This window comes from Coregonus lavaretus, assembly GCF_964263955.1.
Source record: "Coregonus lavaretus genome assembly, chromosome: 4".
In the NCBI taxonomy this organism is placed as follows: domain Eukaryota; kingdom Metazoa; phylum Chordata; class Actinopteri; order Salmoniformes; family Salmonidae; genus Coregonus; species Coregonus lavaretus.
The window spans coordinates 20,959,067-20,977,931 of record NC_139991.1 but is presented as its reverse complement, the minus strand read 5'-3'; the positions used below and the strand labels follow the sequence as shown (position 1 = coordinate 20,977,931).

Below are 18,865 nucleotides of genomic sequence, written 5' to 3'. Positions count from 1 at the left end.
TTCGACAGCCCGGCACTGCCCGTGCCTGTTCCCCGCACCAGGTCAGGGGTGCGCTTCGACGGCCCGGCTCGGCCCGCTCCTGCTCCCCACACCAAGCCAGTGGTGTGCTTCGTCAGTCTGGCACGGCCCGTGCCTGTTCCCCGCACCAGGTCAGGGGTGCGCTTCGACGGCCCGGCTCGGCCCGCTCCTGCTCCCCACACCAAGCCAGTGGTGTGCTTCGTCAGCCCAGTCCGGCATGCCTCTGCTCCACGCACCAAGCCTACGGTGTGCGTCGGCAGTCCAGCACAACCCGTGCCTGGGTCAGGTCCGGAGCCGGATCCGCCACCTAGGCGGAGTGCCCACCCGGTCCCTCCCCTGTGGGATTTGCTTGGCGCGGTCGGAGTCCGCGCCTTTAGGGGGGGGTACTGTCACGCCCTGGCTCTGGGGACAATGTTATGTTGAGCCAGGGTGGGTATTCTATGTTTAATTTTCTATGTTGGGCTGAGTGACTCCCAATCAGAGGCAACGAGTGTCAGCTGGGTGTCTCTGATTGGGAGCCATATTTAACTGTCTGTCTTTCACGTTGTGTTTGTGGTTTATTGTTCTCATTTTGGTTTGTGTGTTTAACCAGAGACATCACGTTTTCGTCAGTTATTTTGATCGTGTGATCAGTTTAATAAAGTCATCATGTTCACTCCCAACGCTGCGCTTTGGTCCTATTTCATAGGCGATCGTGACACTACCCACCACTGTGACCTGTACGCTCTTGTTGGCTGGTCCTCACTACATGTTCGTCGTCAAACCCACTGGCTCCAGGCCATCTATAAATCACTGCTAGGCAAATCCCCGCCTTATCTTAGCTCATTGGTCACCATAGCAGCACCCACCCGTAGTCTGCGCTCCAGCAGGTATATCTCACTGGTCATTCCCAAAGCCAACACCTCCTTTGGCCGCCATTCCTTCCAGTTCTCTGCTGCCAATGACTGGAACGAATTGCAAAAATCTCTGAAGCTGGAGACTCTTATCTCCCTCAATAACTTTAAGCATCAGTTGTCAGAGCACCTTACCGATCACTGCACCTGTACACAGCCCATCTGAATTTAGCCCACCCAACTACCTCATCCCTATATTGTTATTTATTTTGCTCTTTTGCACCCCAGTATCTCTATTTGCACATAATCTCTTGCACATCTAGCATTCCAGTGTTAATACTATTGTAATTATTCTGCACTATAGCCTATTTATTGCCTTACCTCCATAACTTGCTACATTTGCACACACTGTATATATATTTTCTGTTGTATTTCTGACTTTATGTTTTTTACCCCATATGTAACTCTGTGTTGTTTTTATTGCACTACTTTGCTTTATCTTGGCCAGGTCGCAGTTGTAAATGAGAACCTGTTCTCAACTGGCTTACCTGGTTAAATAAAGGTGAAATAAAAATAAATAAATAAAATAAATTATTGACACACTGGACATGTAGCATGGATGGGCCTCCTCAGCTTCCACCTGTTTACATGTATCCCACTCCACATGTATGTGGGTTTAGTCTTGTCTGAAGTTAAAGAAGTGAGATACATTTAGAAAATGAATCAGTTATTGAATACAAACCTGGTTCTATCCCCAGCTCTGGGACTGGAGAGCCTTAGGGTCTGGCTGGTTGGACTTCTAGCCTTGAGAGTTTTGATGACATCGTCCTGGAGGGCTTTTGGGTTGTATTGATCTTAACAGGCGAAGGAGGGATGGGGGAAGGGATGGAGAGTCAGAGGGAGGGATAGAGGGAGGAGAAATCAATGGGGTTGCTCTGCTGATTCAGTTGCGTTGGTCAGATGTGTGTGTGTGTGTGTGTGTGTTGTTTGTGTGTGTATGTGTTTCTGTGTGTGTGCATGTGTAAGTGTGTGTGTGTTCTAGTCTTAGTCTAGTCTTTGCTTAGTATCAGGGGAGTTGACTTAGTCGCTCATACTCTCACTGCTATACAGCTCAGTGTAAACTGTAAACGGAGTCATTCTCAGTACTGTGCACAGTATGTTTCCTCATCCCCCTCTCATCTTCTCATCCTGCCAACAACAGAAGTTAATTTCTCCTCACCTCAGATGTTACAACAGAGGTGGATTACGAGACTGTTGATCACTTCTGTATTTTACTGTCGATCCATACGCTTTACACATTCTACTTTCATTTGGATCCAATTATCACTAATATATACTATTGTATATATTTTTATGGGATTTGGCTTGTTACAATACAATATGTGCCTGGCTGATTCTCTCTCTCTCTCTCTCTCTCTCTCTCTCTCTCTCTCTCTCTCTCTCTCTCTCTCTCTCGCTTTCTCTCTCTCTCTCTCTCTCTCTCTCTCTCTCTCTCTCTCTCTCTCTCTCTCTAACGCCCACAGCTTCACTGAGCGCACGTCATCTCTCTTTCATTCTCCAATCTCTTTCAGTGTATTCCCCATATTTTCCTGTTCTTTCACTGATGACTCACACTGCTAATGTGTTTGCCTTTTGGTGTCGTCACGCCCGTGCACACACACACGCACACACACGCACGCACACACACACATACACACGCACACACACACACACACACACACGCAATCTATTCGAGGCAATTACATCAATATCAAATATTCATTACCTGGTGTAAAGTGGTTGCCGGGGTCTCTAACCCATGTTGGCCAGGCAATCGAGCAGCAGTCCCCGAACTACGCTGACAGCAAGATCAATGGCACATTGTGAATGTCGTCCAGGATGCCATTCTGGCTATAACTGCCTAACATAAATAGGCCCTGCGGCTTCCATCTTGGCTCAAAGCCACTGGTGTTTACAGCCCCGGTTTCCCAGTTTCCTCACCCCTTTGGGGAAACCCATGGGGAAATCACCAGTCAAATGTAGGATATGTACATCTCCTCTGAAATATGTATGCCAGGTAATGAAAGTTGTGCATATGCAGCATGTGGTGGTATTTAGACGCAGACCTTTTAGTAGAAAGTGACACCCTAAAAGATGGATGTCGCCATTGTGTGTGGGTGTGTGTGAGTCATAAAATAAAGCTATTGCTTTTCTGCATTTATTCTTTCATGTTGCTGTTTATGTAGAAGTTGACATTTACTTTGAGATGCAAAATGGCGAGATGGGAGACGTTGGCTTGCGTGGCTCTGGGGGGTTTCATACAGTGGTTTTTATGAAGAGCTTTGAGGGATGTTTTCGATTATAGAGTTGTTGTGTTGTTGTGGCCTGACCGATGCTCTGTCTTTTCATCTGTATGTGTGTGTATTCTTTATCTGAGGGAGATTTAGTGTACTCACTGACACTCCCTACTCACTGACATTCACTCTGGTTCCCTTCAGTGGGACTTTGTTCGATACACGAGGCAAAGGTAACTCTGTTTCCGGAGTCATTGTGTGTTGTTGCAGGGTTTTGTTTCAGCCCAGCATAAAAACACCTGATACAACTGGTTCAAACAAGACAGGCCTACTCATTTGGCTATTGTGTGTTTGACCCTCTTTGCTTTGTGTCTGTGTCTGTGTGTGTTTCAGATGTGGGGTTTAACTAACACACTCTTCCTGTATTGCGTTTATTATGTGTTTGACGGTCTTCGCTGTGCATATTTGTGTGTTTCAGGCCTGGTGAAGCTGGGAATCCACTGTGTCACGTGTCAGAAAGTGGCCATCAAGATCGTCAACAGAGAGAAACTCAGCGAGTCTGTCCTCATGAAGGTAAGACCGTGGGCTTGATACTACATGTTACAATGGAGAGCCGTATGTATGGCCTTTGTTGTTATCGTTAGAAAAAAGAGGGTAATATGACATGGCCTTCCTGTTACTGTAGTAGAGAGAGTAGAGTGTTGCCCTGCAGTGTCTGACGGTATGACAGGAGGCCTTCCAGGGATACTGCTGTAATGTAAAACAGATTAATAGAGATGCCCTCCTAACCTTTCATAGCTCTTTATCTTTGTGTGTGTATGTGTGTGTGTGTGTGTTTGTGTGTGCATCTTTGTGTCAGTGTGTGTGTGAGTATTGGGGCCTATGAATGACAAAGTATGTTGAGCAACACTTCAGCATTTCCTCATTAGACCAGTCCCCATCAATAGCCAGACTAGACTTCTCTGCAATAATAAGCCCTTATGGGGGAGCATACCATGGGAGTTAGGAGAATGGAGCAGGCCTTAATCTGATCTAGTATAATTACCTTTCATGGGATGCAGCACATTCAGGAAATCACACTGAAGTATCTCATTGGGATGTAATTGGATCGTGGGCAGATTTAATTTGAATGGGGTGTAGCGCATACATACAACATACTGTATGTGCTCTCACATGCACACATACACGCACCACATACACACAGGATGAGATCATCACTTAGCATGCACGCGCACACGCTGGCACACACACACACATACACACACACACACACACTTCAGTAGTGCCAACACTTCAATATCCTGAGAGTGAGATAGATGGTGTACCTGCGCAGGAGGTTAGTGTGGTGCTTGGCACTATCACACTGCTTTGTCCTCCGCACAGAGAAAGGGTCACAGGCAGCCATGGGTGACAAATGTTCTCAATAAAAAAACACCCTGGCTGGTGTATGTGTGTGTGTTTCTGTGGACTAAATATCCTGACTCCAGTGGGCCCACTAGGATGTAGTGGGGAAGATTTTCTGTTGACAAAGCACATGCTTTACTTTCCCTCATTCCCATGGTCACCCCTCAGTAGGGCAGTTAACTGCGTGTGTGTTTTGTCAGTCTGCACAGGAGTGTGTGCAGTACGCTATGCACAAACGTGTGTGCACGGTGCACTAAGCAAGGCAGTGGAAAGAAAGAGTAGAGTTTGGTAAGATGTGTGTGTGCGTGTGTACAGTAATATATACAAAATATATGTAATAATATGTTAACGTACAAACACACTCTTGCCATCTCATATGGTGTGTGTGTGTACAGTGTGTGTACAGAGTGTGTACAGTGTGTGTACAGTAAGCGTGGCAGCAGAGTCAGCCAAACGGGCCATTTCAGAGCTGCTGCCTCTCCTTTCCGCTGATGTTGTTCTTTCAGCCTAATGAGAGAACGAGTGGGATGGAGGAAACGGGAGAAAAGAGGGGAGCATTACTCCACCCATCAGGCCTACTCAACACTTTAACCCTCTCACTCTTCATTTCCACGGCCTTGGTTTAGTTGATTAATGGATCGTTAACTCTGATTAGGGTGTGTGTTTGTGTGTGTTTGTGTGTGTGTGTGTGTGTGTGTGTTTGTGTGTGTTTGTGTGCGTGTGTGTGTGTGTGTGTGTGTGTGTGTGTGTGTGTGTGTGTGTGTGTGTGTGTGTGTGTGTGTGTGTGTGTGTGTGTGTGAAGTTAGTTTGAGTTGAATGACACATGGAGTATCTCCCTTTTTTGTCTCTGTTCTTTCCCTCATTATATCAGAATTTTTTCAAATCTTTCTCTCTCTCTCTCTCTCTCTCTCTCTCTCTCTCTCTCTCTCTCTCTCTCTCTCTCTCTCTCTCTCGCTCTCTCTCTCTCTCTCTGCATGCTGGGAGTGTTTGGTGCATGCTGGGAATTGTTTGAGTGTGTGCTAAGTGCGAGTGTTGTGTAGAGTTAGATATCCTGGGTTTTCCTTTTTTTGGTGATATCCTTTTTTTCTTCTATGCATGATTAAGGTTATTATTTCTATTTTCTTGTTGTGGTAGAATTAAGTATATTGTTTTTCGTGTCGAAATTACCCTGATTTTGGTGGGGATGGCGGCCCGAATGGGGACGCCGTCCCTGTCACTTCGGCACGGCTTTAGGTGTGTTACTGAAGCTACTGTCACGGTGGAGGAGGTTCTGGTCGCCGTAGGAGAGAAGGTAGGATATGAGAATGTTGCTTATGCGTCACGGATTAATAATAATAAATAATAATAATATGCCATTTAGCAGACGCTTTTATCCAAAGCGACTTACAGTCATGCGTGCATACATTTTTTTTTTTTTTTTGGGTACGTGTGGTCCCGGGGATCGAACCCACTACCTTGGCGTTACAAGCGCCGTGCTCTACCAGCTGAGCTACAGAGGACCCTTAATAAAGCGGTGGTGGTATTTCTTAAAGAAGAGCGCCTTGTTGATCGTATGGTTGAGCATGGCGTACTTCTTAAAGGAATGTTTATTCAAGTTACGCCGCTTTTTTCTCCGTCAACAAGGGTAACGATTTCAAATGTACCGCCGTTTATTCAAATTGAGCTATTGGAGCGCGAGTTATTGCACTTTGGGAAGTTTGCAAGTTCAATTAAGGTTGTCCCATTGGGTTGCAAACACCCGGCGTTGAAACAGGTTATGTCGTTTCGGCAACAGGTGTTTATGTTTTTGGACTCACCGGAGCAGACTTTGGAGTTATCGTTTAAAGTCAAGTATGACAATAGACTGTATATGGCTTATGCTAGTACGGGTAGTCAACAGTGTTTTGAGTGTGGGGATGTTGGTCATAAGCGACATGCTTGCCCGAAAAGGGAGAAGGCAGCGGGAGGGGCGCAGGTGGTCCTCGTAACACCTGGGCCCACTGATGTAGGAAGAGGTGGGCTGACAGTGGTAGAGCAGCCACACACATCTGTTGCTGAGGAACAAGTTGTCCGTGTTGAGGGCACAGAGGTGCAACTTGTACCAGAGGGAAATGTTATGCAGCAGGAAAAAATTGTTGTAGAAGGTAAGGATGGATCTGAAGGGCCATTTCCTCAGACTGGGGAGGAGGTGCCCAGTACGAGTGCTGTGGTACAGGAGGGGGTACATGTGGAGCTAATCTCCCAGGTAGTGGAGGAGATGCCCACTACAAGTAATGGGTTACAGGAGAGGGTTCATGTGGAGCTAATCTCCCAGGTAGTGGAGGAGATGCCCACTATGAGTGCTGGGGTACAGGGGGGGGGTTCATGTGGAGCTAGGTTCCCAGGTAGTGGAGGAGATGCCCACTACGAGTAATGGGGTTCAGGTGGGGCTAGTCTCCCAGGTAGTGGAGGAGATGCCTACTACGAGTAATGGGGTTCAGGTGGGGCTAGTCTCCCAGGTAGTGGAGGAGATGCCCACTACGAGTAATGGGGTTCAGGTGGGGCTAGTCTCCCAGGTAGTGGAGGAGATGCCTGGTACGAGTGATGGGGTGCAAGTGGGGAGTGTTGAAAGGGATGTGGTAGAGGGGAGTCAGTGGTCTGTGGCCTCAGTTGAGGAGGATCAGGAGAAGTATATGGATATCTCTCTTGATACGATATCAGTTGGTGAGGACTCAATTTACGATCTAGAGGAGGTAAATGGGTTTCTGGATCAGACTTTTGGGAAATCTGTCAAATTGGCAGATTATTTTGATGTTGATAAGTTTGTGAGGTCAGCTGTGATGTTACAGAAGACGGTGGGGTTAGACCAGTTGAGTGAGAAGAAGCGGTTTCGCTTGAGGAAATTTGTTACTGCTGTTGCAGCAGCAAAAGGTGGTGGGAAACGTGGTCAGGTTAAGAGAACATTTAAATAATGATGATGATTATGCCTCATAGGGTGTTCTATTCTCTTTGTCTGGTTTCTCTGTGGTATCTTCTGCTTTTCCTTTTTCTTTTCTATATGGAGGTACTAAGGGTAGGTTCTCTCAATATTAATGGAGGAAGGGACAGGAATAAGAGGGCTTGGGTATTAGAAGTAATAAAACAGAAAAGGCTTAATGTAGTTTTCCTACAGGAGACACATAGTGATGAGGAAAATGAGGTTGACTGGGGTATGTGGTGGGAGGGGCAGCATATACTCAGTCATGGTACTAATTTCAGTGCTGGGGTGGCGATCTTGTTTTCTTCAGGCTTAGGGGTGACTGTGGTATCTACAACAGAGATTGTCAAGGGTCAGGTTTTATTGGTCAAGGTGGATGTTATGGGGTTTATTTTTTATTTTTGAATGTTTATGCTCCTAATGAGGGTACAGAGCGTATTGTTGGTTTTGATAAAATAAAGGAAACCTTAAGACAGTGTGACCAAGAGGGGTGTATGGTTTTAGGGGGGGACTGGAACTGTACAGTGGATTTTACTGTTGATCGCACCGCTGAAGAACCTCACCTGCGGTCAGCAATTTGTCTGTCTGGTCTATTAACTGAGTTTGAGCTTTCTGATGTGTGGAGAGTAAGGAATGCAAAAGTTAGGCAGTACACATGGCTAAAAGTTAATGAAGGTCATGTCAGTGCAGCAAGGTTAGACAGGTTGTATGTATCTGAGCAATACTGTAGTAGGGTTGGAAGGTGTGACATTACTCCTGTGGGTTTCTCTGATCACCATATTGTCACTGTTGATATTCACTTGTCCTGTCCACGAAGGTCATCATCTTATTGGTATTTTAATGTTAAATTGTTACATGATGTCATGTTTTGTGAAAGGTTTTTGTTGTTTTGGGAAAAATTGAGAGTTACAAAAGGGAATTTTGAGTCCTTGAGACAATGGTGGGAGGTTGGGAAGGCCCAAATACGATTATTTTGTCAACAGTATACTGCTCTGTCTCGAATTGAAGTTAAAGAGACTATCAGGGCCCTTGAACAGGACATTAAATCTATTGAATTGAAGTTGCTCACTCAGAATGACCCCGGACTAGTCATGAACTTACAGGACAAGAAACATGAACTGAGGTCGTTTCTGCATGAAAGAGTGAAGGGTGCCTTGATTAGGTCTCGTTTCGCTTCCCTCAAGGATATGGATGCTCCTAGTGCTTTTAAAAAAAACCTAGGACAGTCGACATTGCAACGTAAACAGATGGTCTGCCTTCGTCTCCCTGATGGGAAGGTGACCACGGATGACAGTGAAATGTGTCAACATGCCGTGGATTTCTATTCTGCCCTCTATAAGGCGGAGGATTGTGACTGATTGTGTACTGAACAGTTGTTACACGGTCTTCCTCAATTGGGACCTGAGCAAAGAGTCGCATTGGACTCTGACATTACACTGCATGAGCTGTCCACAGCAGTTATGTAGCTCTCAACAGGCCGAGCCCCTGGCATTGATGGTTTACTATCTGAGTTTTATAAGCACTTTTGGGGTTCTATTGGGGAGGATTTTTATGAAGTGGTGTGTGAATCTTTTCATGAGGGCTCTCTTCCTGTATCTTGTCAACGTGCGGTACTTTCACTGTTGCCAAAAAAGGGGGATTTGGCTCTCATAAAAAATTGGAGACCTGTTGCTTTGCTGTGTGCAGAATATAAAATTGTTTCTAAATGTCTCTCAAACAGGTTGAAAGAGTATCTGGGATTGTTGGTCCACAAGGACCAGTCCTACTGTGTACCTGATCGCTCTATTGTTGACAACTTGTTTCTAATAAGAGATGTTTTAGACATTTGTAAACTGTCTGATGTAAATGTGGGTTTACTTTCTTTGGATCAGGAGAAGGCTTTTGATCGTGTGGACCACCAGTACTTGTTTAAAACAATGAAAGCCTTTGGGTTTGGGGATGTTTTTTTGTCTTGGATGAATTTACTGTATGCTGGGGCCTCGTGTATGGTGAAGGTGGGGGGTGGTTTGAGTTGCCCCATCCCTGTCCAAAGGGGCATCAGGCAGGGATGCCCAATTTTAGAGCAGTTATATAGTCTGGCGATTGAACCAATGCTTTGTTTTTTAAGAGCGAGGCTTACTGGTTTCTCTGTGCCAGGGGTTATGAAGGGTCCCACGATAGCACTGTCTGCGTATGCAGATGACGTGACAGTTTTTATTACAGGGGGTGAGGATGTTAAGGTTCTCTCAAACGCTTTAAAGGTGGATGAGGGGGCCTCCTCAGCTAGAGTCAATTGGGGAAAGAGTGAAGCGCTGTGGGCAGGCCAGCTTCAGATGGGGTCCGCTCCACGGTTACCAGGGGGGCTTCAGTGGGGCAGAGATGGGATGAAGACTTTGGGGGGTTTTCTAGGCTCCGATGTCTTTCAGAAAAATAAATGGGAGGGTGTAGTGGAGAAAGTGTGTGCCAGACTGTCAAGATGGAAATGGGTGCTGCCCCAGCTGTCTTATAGGGGAAGGGTACTGGTAGCTAATAATCGTGCTGCCTCTACCCTGTGGCACAGACTAATGATTTTGCAGCCACCAAAGGGTCCGATACAAGAGCTTCAGAGGACCCTTGTCAATTTCTTCTTGTCTGGACAACATTGGATTAAAGCTTCAGCCCTGTACTTGCCACTGCACGAGGGTGGGCAAGGCCTGGTGGACATTTCTTCCAGGATCATGGCTTTCCGGCTTCAAGCAGCACAGAGACTGTTGTACAGTGACGGTTCTAGCTGGGTTGACACAGCCTACCCATTGATGAGGAGAGCGGGCTGTTTGGGCTTAGACAAGCACCTTTTCCTCTTAAAGCTGGAGGGGAGTGAGTTGCCTGGCCTGACTCCATTTTATGAGTCTGTTATGCAGGCTTGGAGAGTTCTGGTCAAGTCCCGTAAGGCCTGCACGCCACCAGGGATGTGGCTTTTTGAAGAGCCTCTTTTTCATAACACTGCCATCCAGTCCCGTGTTCTGGGTTCAGCTAGCCTACGTTCATGCCTGTTAGGCGTGGGGTGTACTAAGCTGGGTCATCTGATGCGGAACAGGAATAGGTCGTTGGAGGAGCTGGGAGAAAGAGCGGGGATCCGATCGTCTCGCCTACTGAGGAAGGTCGTCACTGAGGTCTGTGACTCCTTGCCAGTACTTCATCTGCAGTATGTGACTGACACTTCCAATTCTGATCGTGGAAGGAGGGTCTGGATTATGTGTTCCCTGCACTGATTGTTAGTGCTGCGGCGGGGGCATTCGAGGAGGACGTGGGGATGTGTCAGGGTTGAGTGTAGAGGTAACGTGGAATCACACGCAGGACACACAGAGATTCGAAACAGATGTCTTTAGTGAAGTCCGAAAATACAAGCCAGACACGGCAACAGGCCACAGGCGAAACATACGCACACTGGTAAGAACCAAAGTAAATGCGCACAACGTGCAGGACTCTCTCAAACAAAACGAAATACAGAGAGCACAGAACAGCGAACCAACTACTACACGTGACATCGAACAATTACACACAACACCTGACCAAACACAAGAGAACTAAATAGGACGCATAATGAACACTTAACAATGAACAGGTGTAACAAACAGACAAAACCAATCAAACATAGAAACATAGAACGGTGGCAGCTAGTACTCCGGAGACGACGACCGCCGAAGCCTGCCCGAACAAGGAGAAGGAGCAGCCTCGGCCGAAACCGTGACAGGATGCTGCTTTCCTTTGATACCCCGGAGCTGGGGGAGTTCAAGGAGGTGGGAAAGAAGGCCATGTACAGAATATGTGTAAAGGTGTCCCATTCCTCTTCCCTGGAAGGGGTCAAATCGACGAGGTGGGCGGGTGTGCTTGGTCCAGGTGCCTCCCCAAAAGGCTGTTGGCGATCATTATACAAACTGCCTATTGATAAGAGGACAGCTGACCTCCAATGGAGGATAATACATGGAGCCATAGCCACCAACATGCATCTGGTACACCTGGATCCTACTGTTGAGGAGGAGTGTCCATTCTGTGCTGAGTCTGAAACTCTGGCACATCTGTTTTTACAGTGTCCCAGGTTGGTCGGGATGATTGACCTGATCACTAATTGGTTCTCAACGTTGGGAGAGGTTTTCTCTTCTCAACTGGATATATTTGGGCCAAAGTACAGGTTTAGCCAAAAAGGTGTAGTTGTGTTGCTTAATTTTGTGTTAGGGGCAGCAAAATTAGCGATATGGAAGACCCGAAAGAACAGTATTCGGGGACAGGGGTCTGTGGATGTGGTGGGAATGCTGGAGGGAATGTTGGCAGCGAGAATAAGAGTTGAGTTTGCCTATTATAAACTTGTCAACAATATTGATATTTTTATGAGTATATGGGGTATTCAGAGGCTGTTGTGTTTAGTAACTGTGGAGGAGGAATTGGAGTTGTGTTAATAATTGATGTGTAACTACGGTTTTGTATGAGTATGTATTGTGTGGTGGGCTCCCAGACCCAATAAAGATTATTTAAAACTCAAAAAAACTATCTTTCTCTCTCTCTCTCTTTCTCTCTCTCTTTCTCTCTTTCTTTCTTTCTCTCTCTCTCTCTCTCTCTCTTTCTCTCTCTCTCTCTCTCTCTCTCTCTCTCTCTCTATCTCTCTCTCTTTATCTCTATCTCTCTCTCTCTCTCTTTACTCTCTCTTTCTCTCTCTCTATCTCTCTTTACTCTCTCTCTACTCTCACTCTCTCTCACTCTTTCCCATTCTCAACATCTGAGGGGCTTGTTGTCATAGGAACAGGGAGTGATTGGCTTTGGAAAGGGGAGGGAAGAAAATAACATGTCTTCCCAGCGTGAGTTATTGGCCGTCTGTCTTTCCCCCTACACAATGCAGATCCACCAGACAACACACCACACACGCACTCCGAGACAACAACATGTTTAAAACATATTCCCTTCCTCTGTTGTTTCGCCTCAAAACTCATTCATACTTTGGCATATTCAAAAGGTTTGATATTCAACGCAAGTGTACTCCGGAATCCTGATGTGTTTCTTTGTTTAAAAGGCCGTTGCAGCAGGTACACTACAGTATGCATCTGTTCATTCATCTTTTCAGTTTGTTTGTTTGTATGTGTGTGTGTGTGAGCGCACATACACGTCTGCATGTCTTTCTACCCCTCCTTCCATACTCCCCTGGTCTCTAACATTTACATCACAGGATCGATACTTATTTTCTTTCTCTCCCTTCATCAAAAATGAAAGACGAAACGTATTTCCCGTCCACTGTCTCTCATGTTGGGATGAACTGTCTTCTCCATCCCTCCTTCCTCTTTGTTTGTCTCTCTCATCTCTCTCTAACTCTCTCTGGCCTCTGTAGCAGCATTAGCATGGCATTTGTATGTGTTTCTGCATTTGCATATGTGTGTGTGTGTGTGTGTGATCCTAGACTGACGGTGTGTTTGTAACAGCTGAAGACAGTCTGAGCACACAGAGACCAGAGACTTGACATTTAGAGACCGGAGGAGATGAGAGATTGCAGAGCCAGAGTTCACCACCTAACATCATCACCAGCACCCTCTTGAGATATAGATGTCATCCCTGGCATTTAGACTAAGAATACAATAGGGCTCCCGAGTGGCGCAGCGGTCTAAGGCACTGCATCTCAGTGCTTGAGGCGTCACTACAGACCCCCTGGTTCCATTCCAGGCTGTATCACAATCGGCCGTGATTGGGAGTCCCATAGGGCGGCGCACAATTGGCCCAGCGTCGTCCGGGTTTGGCCGGTGTAGGCCGTCATTGTAAATAAGAATTTTTTCTTAACTGACTTGCCTAGTTAAATAAAGGTTAAAATAAAATAAAATAAATAGAGTGAGATTAGACTCATAATCATTGCAAATTATACAACATAACTGTACATTTACAATAATCTAATCTCACTCCATAGTATAATTCCTACTCTGCTCTATGGATATAGCTATACTATATTGCAGCCATTTCACACCAGATCCACTGCGGTATTATATGTTTTTCCAGGTCCCCAGGACTTCGGGAGATGCCTTGTGCATGCAATGTCAATATCATCCACAAGGTGCAACGCGAGTGCTTGTTACCATCTAGTAGACTCGAGTTAGGGCATTGTGGATGGGGATAGAGGAAGAGCTTAAACCGCGAGCTACGACTCAGAGGATTGCGGGTTCAATCCCAGTACTAGGCACTTGTTTTTATATTTTAGTTTTTTCAGTTTGTACCCTATCCCAAACCTTAACCCTTACCTACTTTCACTTCACCCATAGACGTTTATCCCCGCCCCCCTGGACAAATGTTGAATACTGAAGTGAGACTGTGAGATCTTGTTGTATAATGAACCTTCACTTCTCCTACAGTGACACAAGCTGTGGGGTTAGATCATACACAGAGGTGTGGATGTCCATTGATGTACAACACGTGTGTGTGCGCACAGGCACACGGACGTGCACACACACTCACTGTACGTTGTCAATTGTATTTTATGTCTGTGCGTGGGTGTGTGTGTTTGTGTGAGTGTTTGTGTGTGTGTGTGTGTGCGCATGTGTATGTGTTGTCCCTGGGCCCAGCAAGGGGTCTGGCATCCAGACTTTAGTCCTAAGGGAACACTTAGCATTTCTAAGCCAGCGAGATGGTGGAGATGGGAGGGAGGGAAAGGGAGTCAGTCAAGGTGGTAGGGATGGATGGGGTGTGGAGAATGGAGGGATGGGGGCTGGGATGAGGAGAGGGGGGCTACTGGCTGTTAGAGGACCACCTGGTGAGACCAGATAAGTGTAGAAAATATGACATGATAGCAGGAAATTGGTTGTGTGACACGGAGAGGGTGGATGTATGTGTTTATATATAATAGGAGAAGCCACTGTAGAAATTATCTTGGTCTTAAAGTCTCTTGCTTGACTAGAATCATTTCATCACTGCTCTCAACGAGTGGCTGACTTAGTTAATGGTATCCATACTTGGTTAATTGTGTTGATACTACTGAGTGCTTTTTTTTACACACTGTGTGTGTGTGTGTTTGTGTGTGCGTACGTGTGTGACTGTTTATATGCATTTACAGCTTAGTGAGTCTATATCGTGTGTGTGCATGCGTCCATACATGTGCACGCTTGAGCGTGTGTCTTTGTCTGAGTCATTGAGAGAGATGGCGCTGGTGGAGGGGGTTACCGGGTGCGGAGGCTAAAGAGAAAAAGGGGGATGAAATGAAAGAATACAGATTGCAATCCACCACAGAAGAGAGCATCTGCCCTTTCTTGATGAATCACAGCTGACCTTAATCTGTTTACCCTGATATCGCCATGACAGCACCATCACTTCCCCTTCTCTCTCTCTCTCTCTCGCTCTCTCTCGCTCTCTCTCGCTCTCACTCTCTCTCTCTTCCTCATTTAAATTAAATTCAAAGGGCTTTATTGGCATGGGAAACATATGTTTACATTGCCAAAGCAAGTGAAATAGATAATAAACAAAAGTGAAATAAACAATAAAAAATGAACAATAAACGCTCTCTCTCTCTCTCTCTCTCTCTCTCTCTCTCTCTCTCTCTCTCTCTCTCTCTCTCTCTCTCTCTCTCTCTCTCTCTCTCTCTCTCTCTCTCTCTCCCTATCTTTCTCTAGCTCTCTGAACCCCTCCCCCGCTCTTTCCCTCTCTTTTTCTCTCTCTCTGTATGATTATGCTATAATGTATTCTGTGTGATGTAGTCATCATTATTGCGGCTGGGAACTGAGGAGACGCTCAGCTAGCTATTTCTCAGCCCGTCACCTCCAGACCTCTCATATGAGAATGAATGGCCTTCATAGCTATCATTTACATACCACCAGGAGACCTTGGAGTTACAGAGTGCAGACTAACTCTAAGTGTCTTTCATATATCTTAAGAGTATTTTTTATTTTATATATTTGATTGGAAACTAGATGGGAACATACGAGTCAAACCGTTGTCACTAATAAACAATCTAATGCTTTAAACTAGGGACTAAATTCAATCAAATCCTCAAATCTAATTTTTTCTTCCTCCCCTGATTGTTTAACATGACACTATGTGGTGACAAGCATATGGTGCTCTTCTATTTGAATGAGTGTTGCATGACTGCATCAAATACCCAGTATTCCCAATGTCTACCTAGAACATCGTCCAGCCAACTCGCATCAAGCCAACACAGCCAACAAGTCCGACAGCTCCAGACTCATTCATGCTCATTCAAAACTAAACACAGTCCAACACCCCATCCTCTCTCTCTTTCTCGCTCTACTCCTACAGTAGGCTGTCCTCTCAAGTAACATTTTCGGACACAGCCCTAGTTATCACAGCAACAGATGGTGGTTTGATTTCTGAGCGGATGTTCCAATTGACTTCCCTCTCCATGGCCCTCAGCTCCGTATCGCATTTCAATTAAAGTGGGATTTGGAAGAGCTGCGAACGAGCGGCTCCCCAATCAATCTTCATAATTCACTAAGAATGCTCAGCCCACGCAGAGCTAGGCCATTGATTGGTCAGGAGAGGCAGGATGGTGTGATTATTGGATGGGTCTGTGTGTGTGTGTGTTTGTCTGTGTGTGTGTGTGTGTGTGTGTGTGTTTGCCCCTGAGTAAATTGCAGAGGATGCAGAGAGATGCATGTCAGTCAGTTTGGCCTTCCTCTGACATCTTTGTGTGAGCGAGAGAGAGGGTGTGAGTGTGTAATCCTCTGCCGTAAGATAGCTGTAGAATTATCTGTTCATTGACACTCTATGTTGACTGAGCAGCAGCTTGTTTGATTCAATGATGTGTGTTGTTGAGGATCTGTGAAGGTGTTATTGACTCACCTTGAACCCACACACTCTTCAACGTAGGACCTTAGTCATTGTCCATCACACTGTAGAAGACTTCTCTGAAGAGCAGAGCCATTAACACCACATCTCAATTCTTCTATAACTCAGGAGGAAGGCTTGCATCCATCTTTTCTCTCAACCACATACATAATACATACTACATCGTTAGTAGTCCTCAGGGTCCACTAATGAACACATCACTGGTCTTCAGTGTATCTTTAATCTCTAGAGATCTTCGCTAGTTTTATTACAGGGCTTTCTGTAGATCCTCTGACCACATACCAATACACACACATGCACACACACACACACGCGCGCACACACACACACACACACACAAACACATTCACACACACACGCACGCACGAACACACACAAACACAAGCACTGAGGGATGACACGGCAGCAGACACACAGCTGTCCAGGACCAGGTCCCTCTGTGGAGATGGTGAATGGATGGGTGAGCCGAGCTCACTCAGGGGTTCGGTATGACAGCACCATCAATTGATGAAGATCTCTCTATACAGTGCACTTGGTTATGGTGTGTGTCTGTGTGCGTGGGTGTGTGTGTACACATTTCATGCAAAGGGAGTTGGTGGGCTGTGTTAGGGAGATTATAGACTTCCTGTGGAAGAATTTCCCATTGATCCCAGTGCTCAGAACACTGCTAGTGGGAGAGAGGAAGAGCCTAAGCTTTGCCAATCTATTAACACATGTGAGACACTGTTTGCAGTGTGTGTGTGTGTGTGTGTGCATGCATGCGTCTGCATGTGTGTGTGTGAGAGAGAGAGAGAGAGAGAGAGAGAGAGAGAGAGAGAGAGAGAGAGAGAGAGAGAGAGAGAGAGAGAGACAGAGAGACAGAGAGAGAGAGAGAGAGACAGAGAGAGAGAGAGAGAGAAAGACTAAAGGCACCACATATTTTTGTGTAGATCTGCATTGTGCATACCATTATGCATTCATTCGTCTCTATCCCGGTAATTGTTTAGATGTGTATAAGAGTGAATTGTGTATGGTTTTGCATATCTGTGTCTAGTTTTGCATATGGATCTTTTGTTAATGACTTTGTGTTGGTGATAATGATCCTGTGTTAATCCCTCAGAGTTAATGCATAGAGACAGTAGCTAAATCCCTGATGTAAGTGAGCTCATTGGTGATAATGGAGGTGATTGTAGGAACAGTAGTGCTTTATTAACACATTATTACCAGGGATTTGAATAGGATAGGATCAAATAGCCTATGAGGGAAGGATGCAGCGAGAGGGGAAGTGAGAACATCTGCACTCCTCCAGCTCTTCTAAAGAAATGGGTATGACGCATGACGTACACACACACACAACACACGTACACACTCACACACACACTCTCATACTCCTCACAGGGGGATGCCACTTGCGCCTTTGACGCACCCTGTCTCGTTAGCACTGATTAACCCAATCATGAACTACATGCATCCACAGCCAACTACACTACCCACAATTCCCTCTGGAAACCACAGGCCGTCTCAACCAATCAGAGCCTGAGATGCTGGGACTGGGACTAGGCCTACTATAGTCCATCAATCACATCTTATTAGCCTGTGTGGCACATTGTTTTATAACAACTGATTATAAAGGTGAGAGAGAATGGTAGAAGCTTCTTACAGCACAATACATCTTCTTGAGGGAGTTAGTCTTGGTACTGAGCAGTGAAAATACATGATAATTTTCATCAGATGTTGCACTATACACGCACCATGGTGTATGAAATATGCTACGGCTGGTTTTGTTCAAAGAGACCATTATGAATGACGCGCACACACACACACACACACACACACACACACACACACACACACACACACACACACACACACACACACACAGACACACACACACACACAGACACACACACACACACCTTCTCTCAGGAGCCTACAGGAGCAGCTGTAGACCTGACACTTTGTCTCACCTCAATTCTCTAAGGTCTGTTGTGTGACCGCCTCTCCCCCCATCACCCCACGTCTCACCACTTTATTACTACACATTAACACACCATATGTGGAATAATTGAGCATAATAAATTGCGTTGTCTGTCTCCGTCTCCATCAGAGGGTAGGGGGGTGGGTGGTGGGTGGGGTGGGGTGGGGGGTTGTTTACCTTGTACATGGGTTTAATTACCGGCACTGAAGTGTGTGTGTGTGTCACTGATCCAAGGATATGACTGGGGGGTTGATAGGGGGGGACGGGGAGCTTATTAGATATGACAGCAAAGGAATGGGCTGCACCTCCATGCTTCTCTCCCCTACACTCCTCCATTCCATCCTTCCATACGCTTATCTCCGGATCCGCGTTCCCCTTATTTTCCATAATTGACTTGACAGGAGTGTTCAGAACTATACCAACCCCACATATCATTTTGACAATTACAGTTGACGTGTTTGTTTATTACCATTTTCAAACCCACTGTGCTGGAATTATAAGTTATATCTATAATTATCTCATGTTGTAACCCCTTATCATCCTCTATAGTTCCATACAATCCTTTTAAATCGATTTTGGAATTTTCACTTATGATCTGGCAACCACCCTGCTCTAATGATAGCCAAGTTAATCTACTCATTACAGCTGAAATTTGGATTGA

The 18,865-nt window shown here is 45.8% G+C and overlaps 1 protein-coding gene across 1 annotated transcript in view; it reads left to right on the top strand.

The window, feature by feature from the left end:
* The window catches only part of LOC311128107 (serine/threonine-protein kinase BRSK2-like), a gene marked incomplete at both ends in the record, with an annotated part of 155,288 nt that overhangs the window by 68,714 nt on the left and 67,709 nt on the right, over positions 1-18,865 (top strand). Inside the window, one exon of the mRNA XM_084160079.1 lies at positions 3,603-3,697. Coding sequence (XP_084016205.1) covers positions 3,603-3,697 — 95 coding nt within the window. The remainder of the gene's footprint in view (positions 1-3,602; positions 3,698-18,865) is intronic.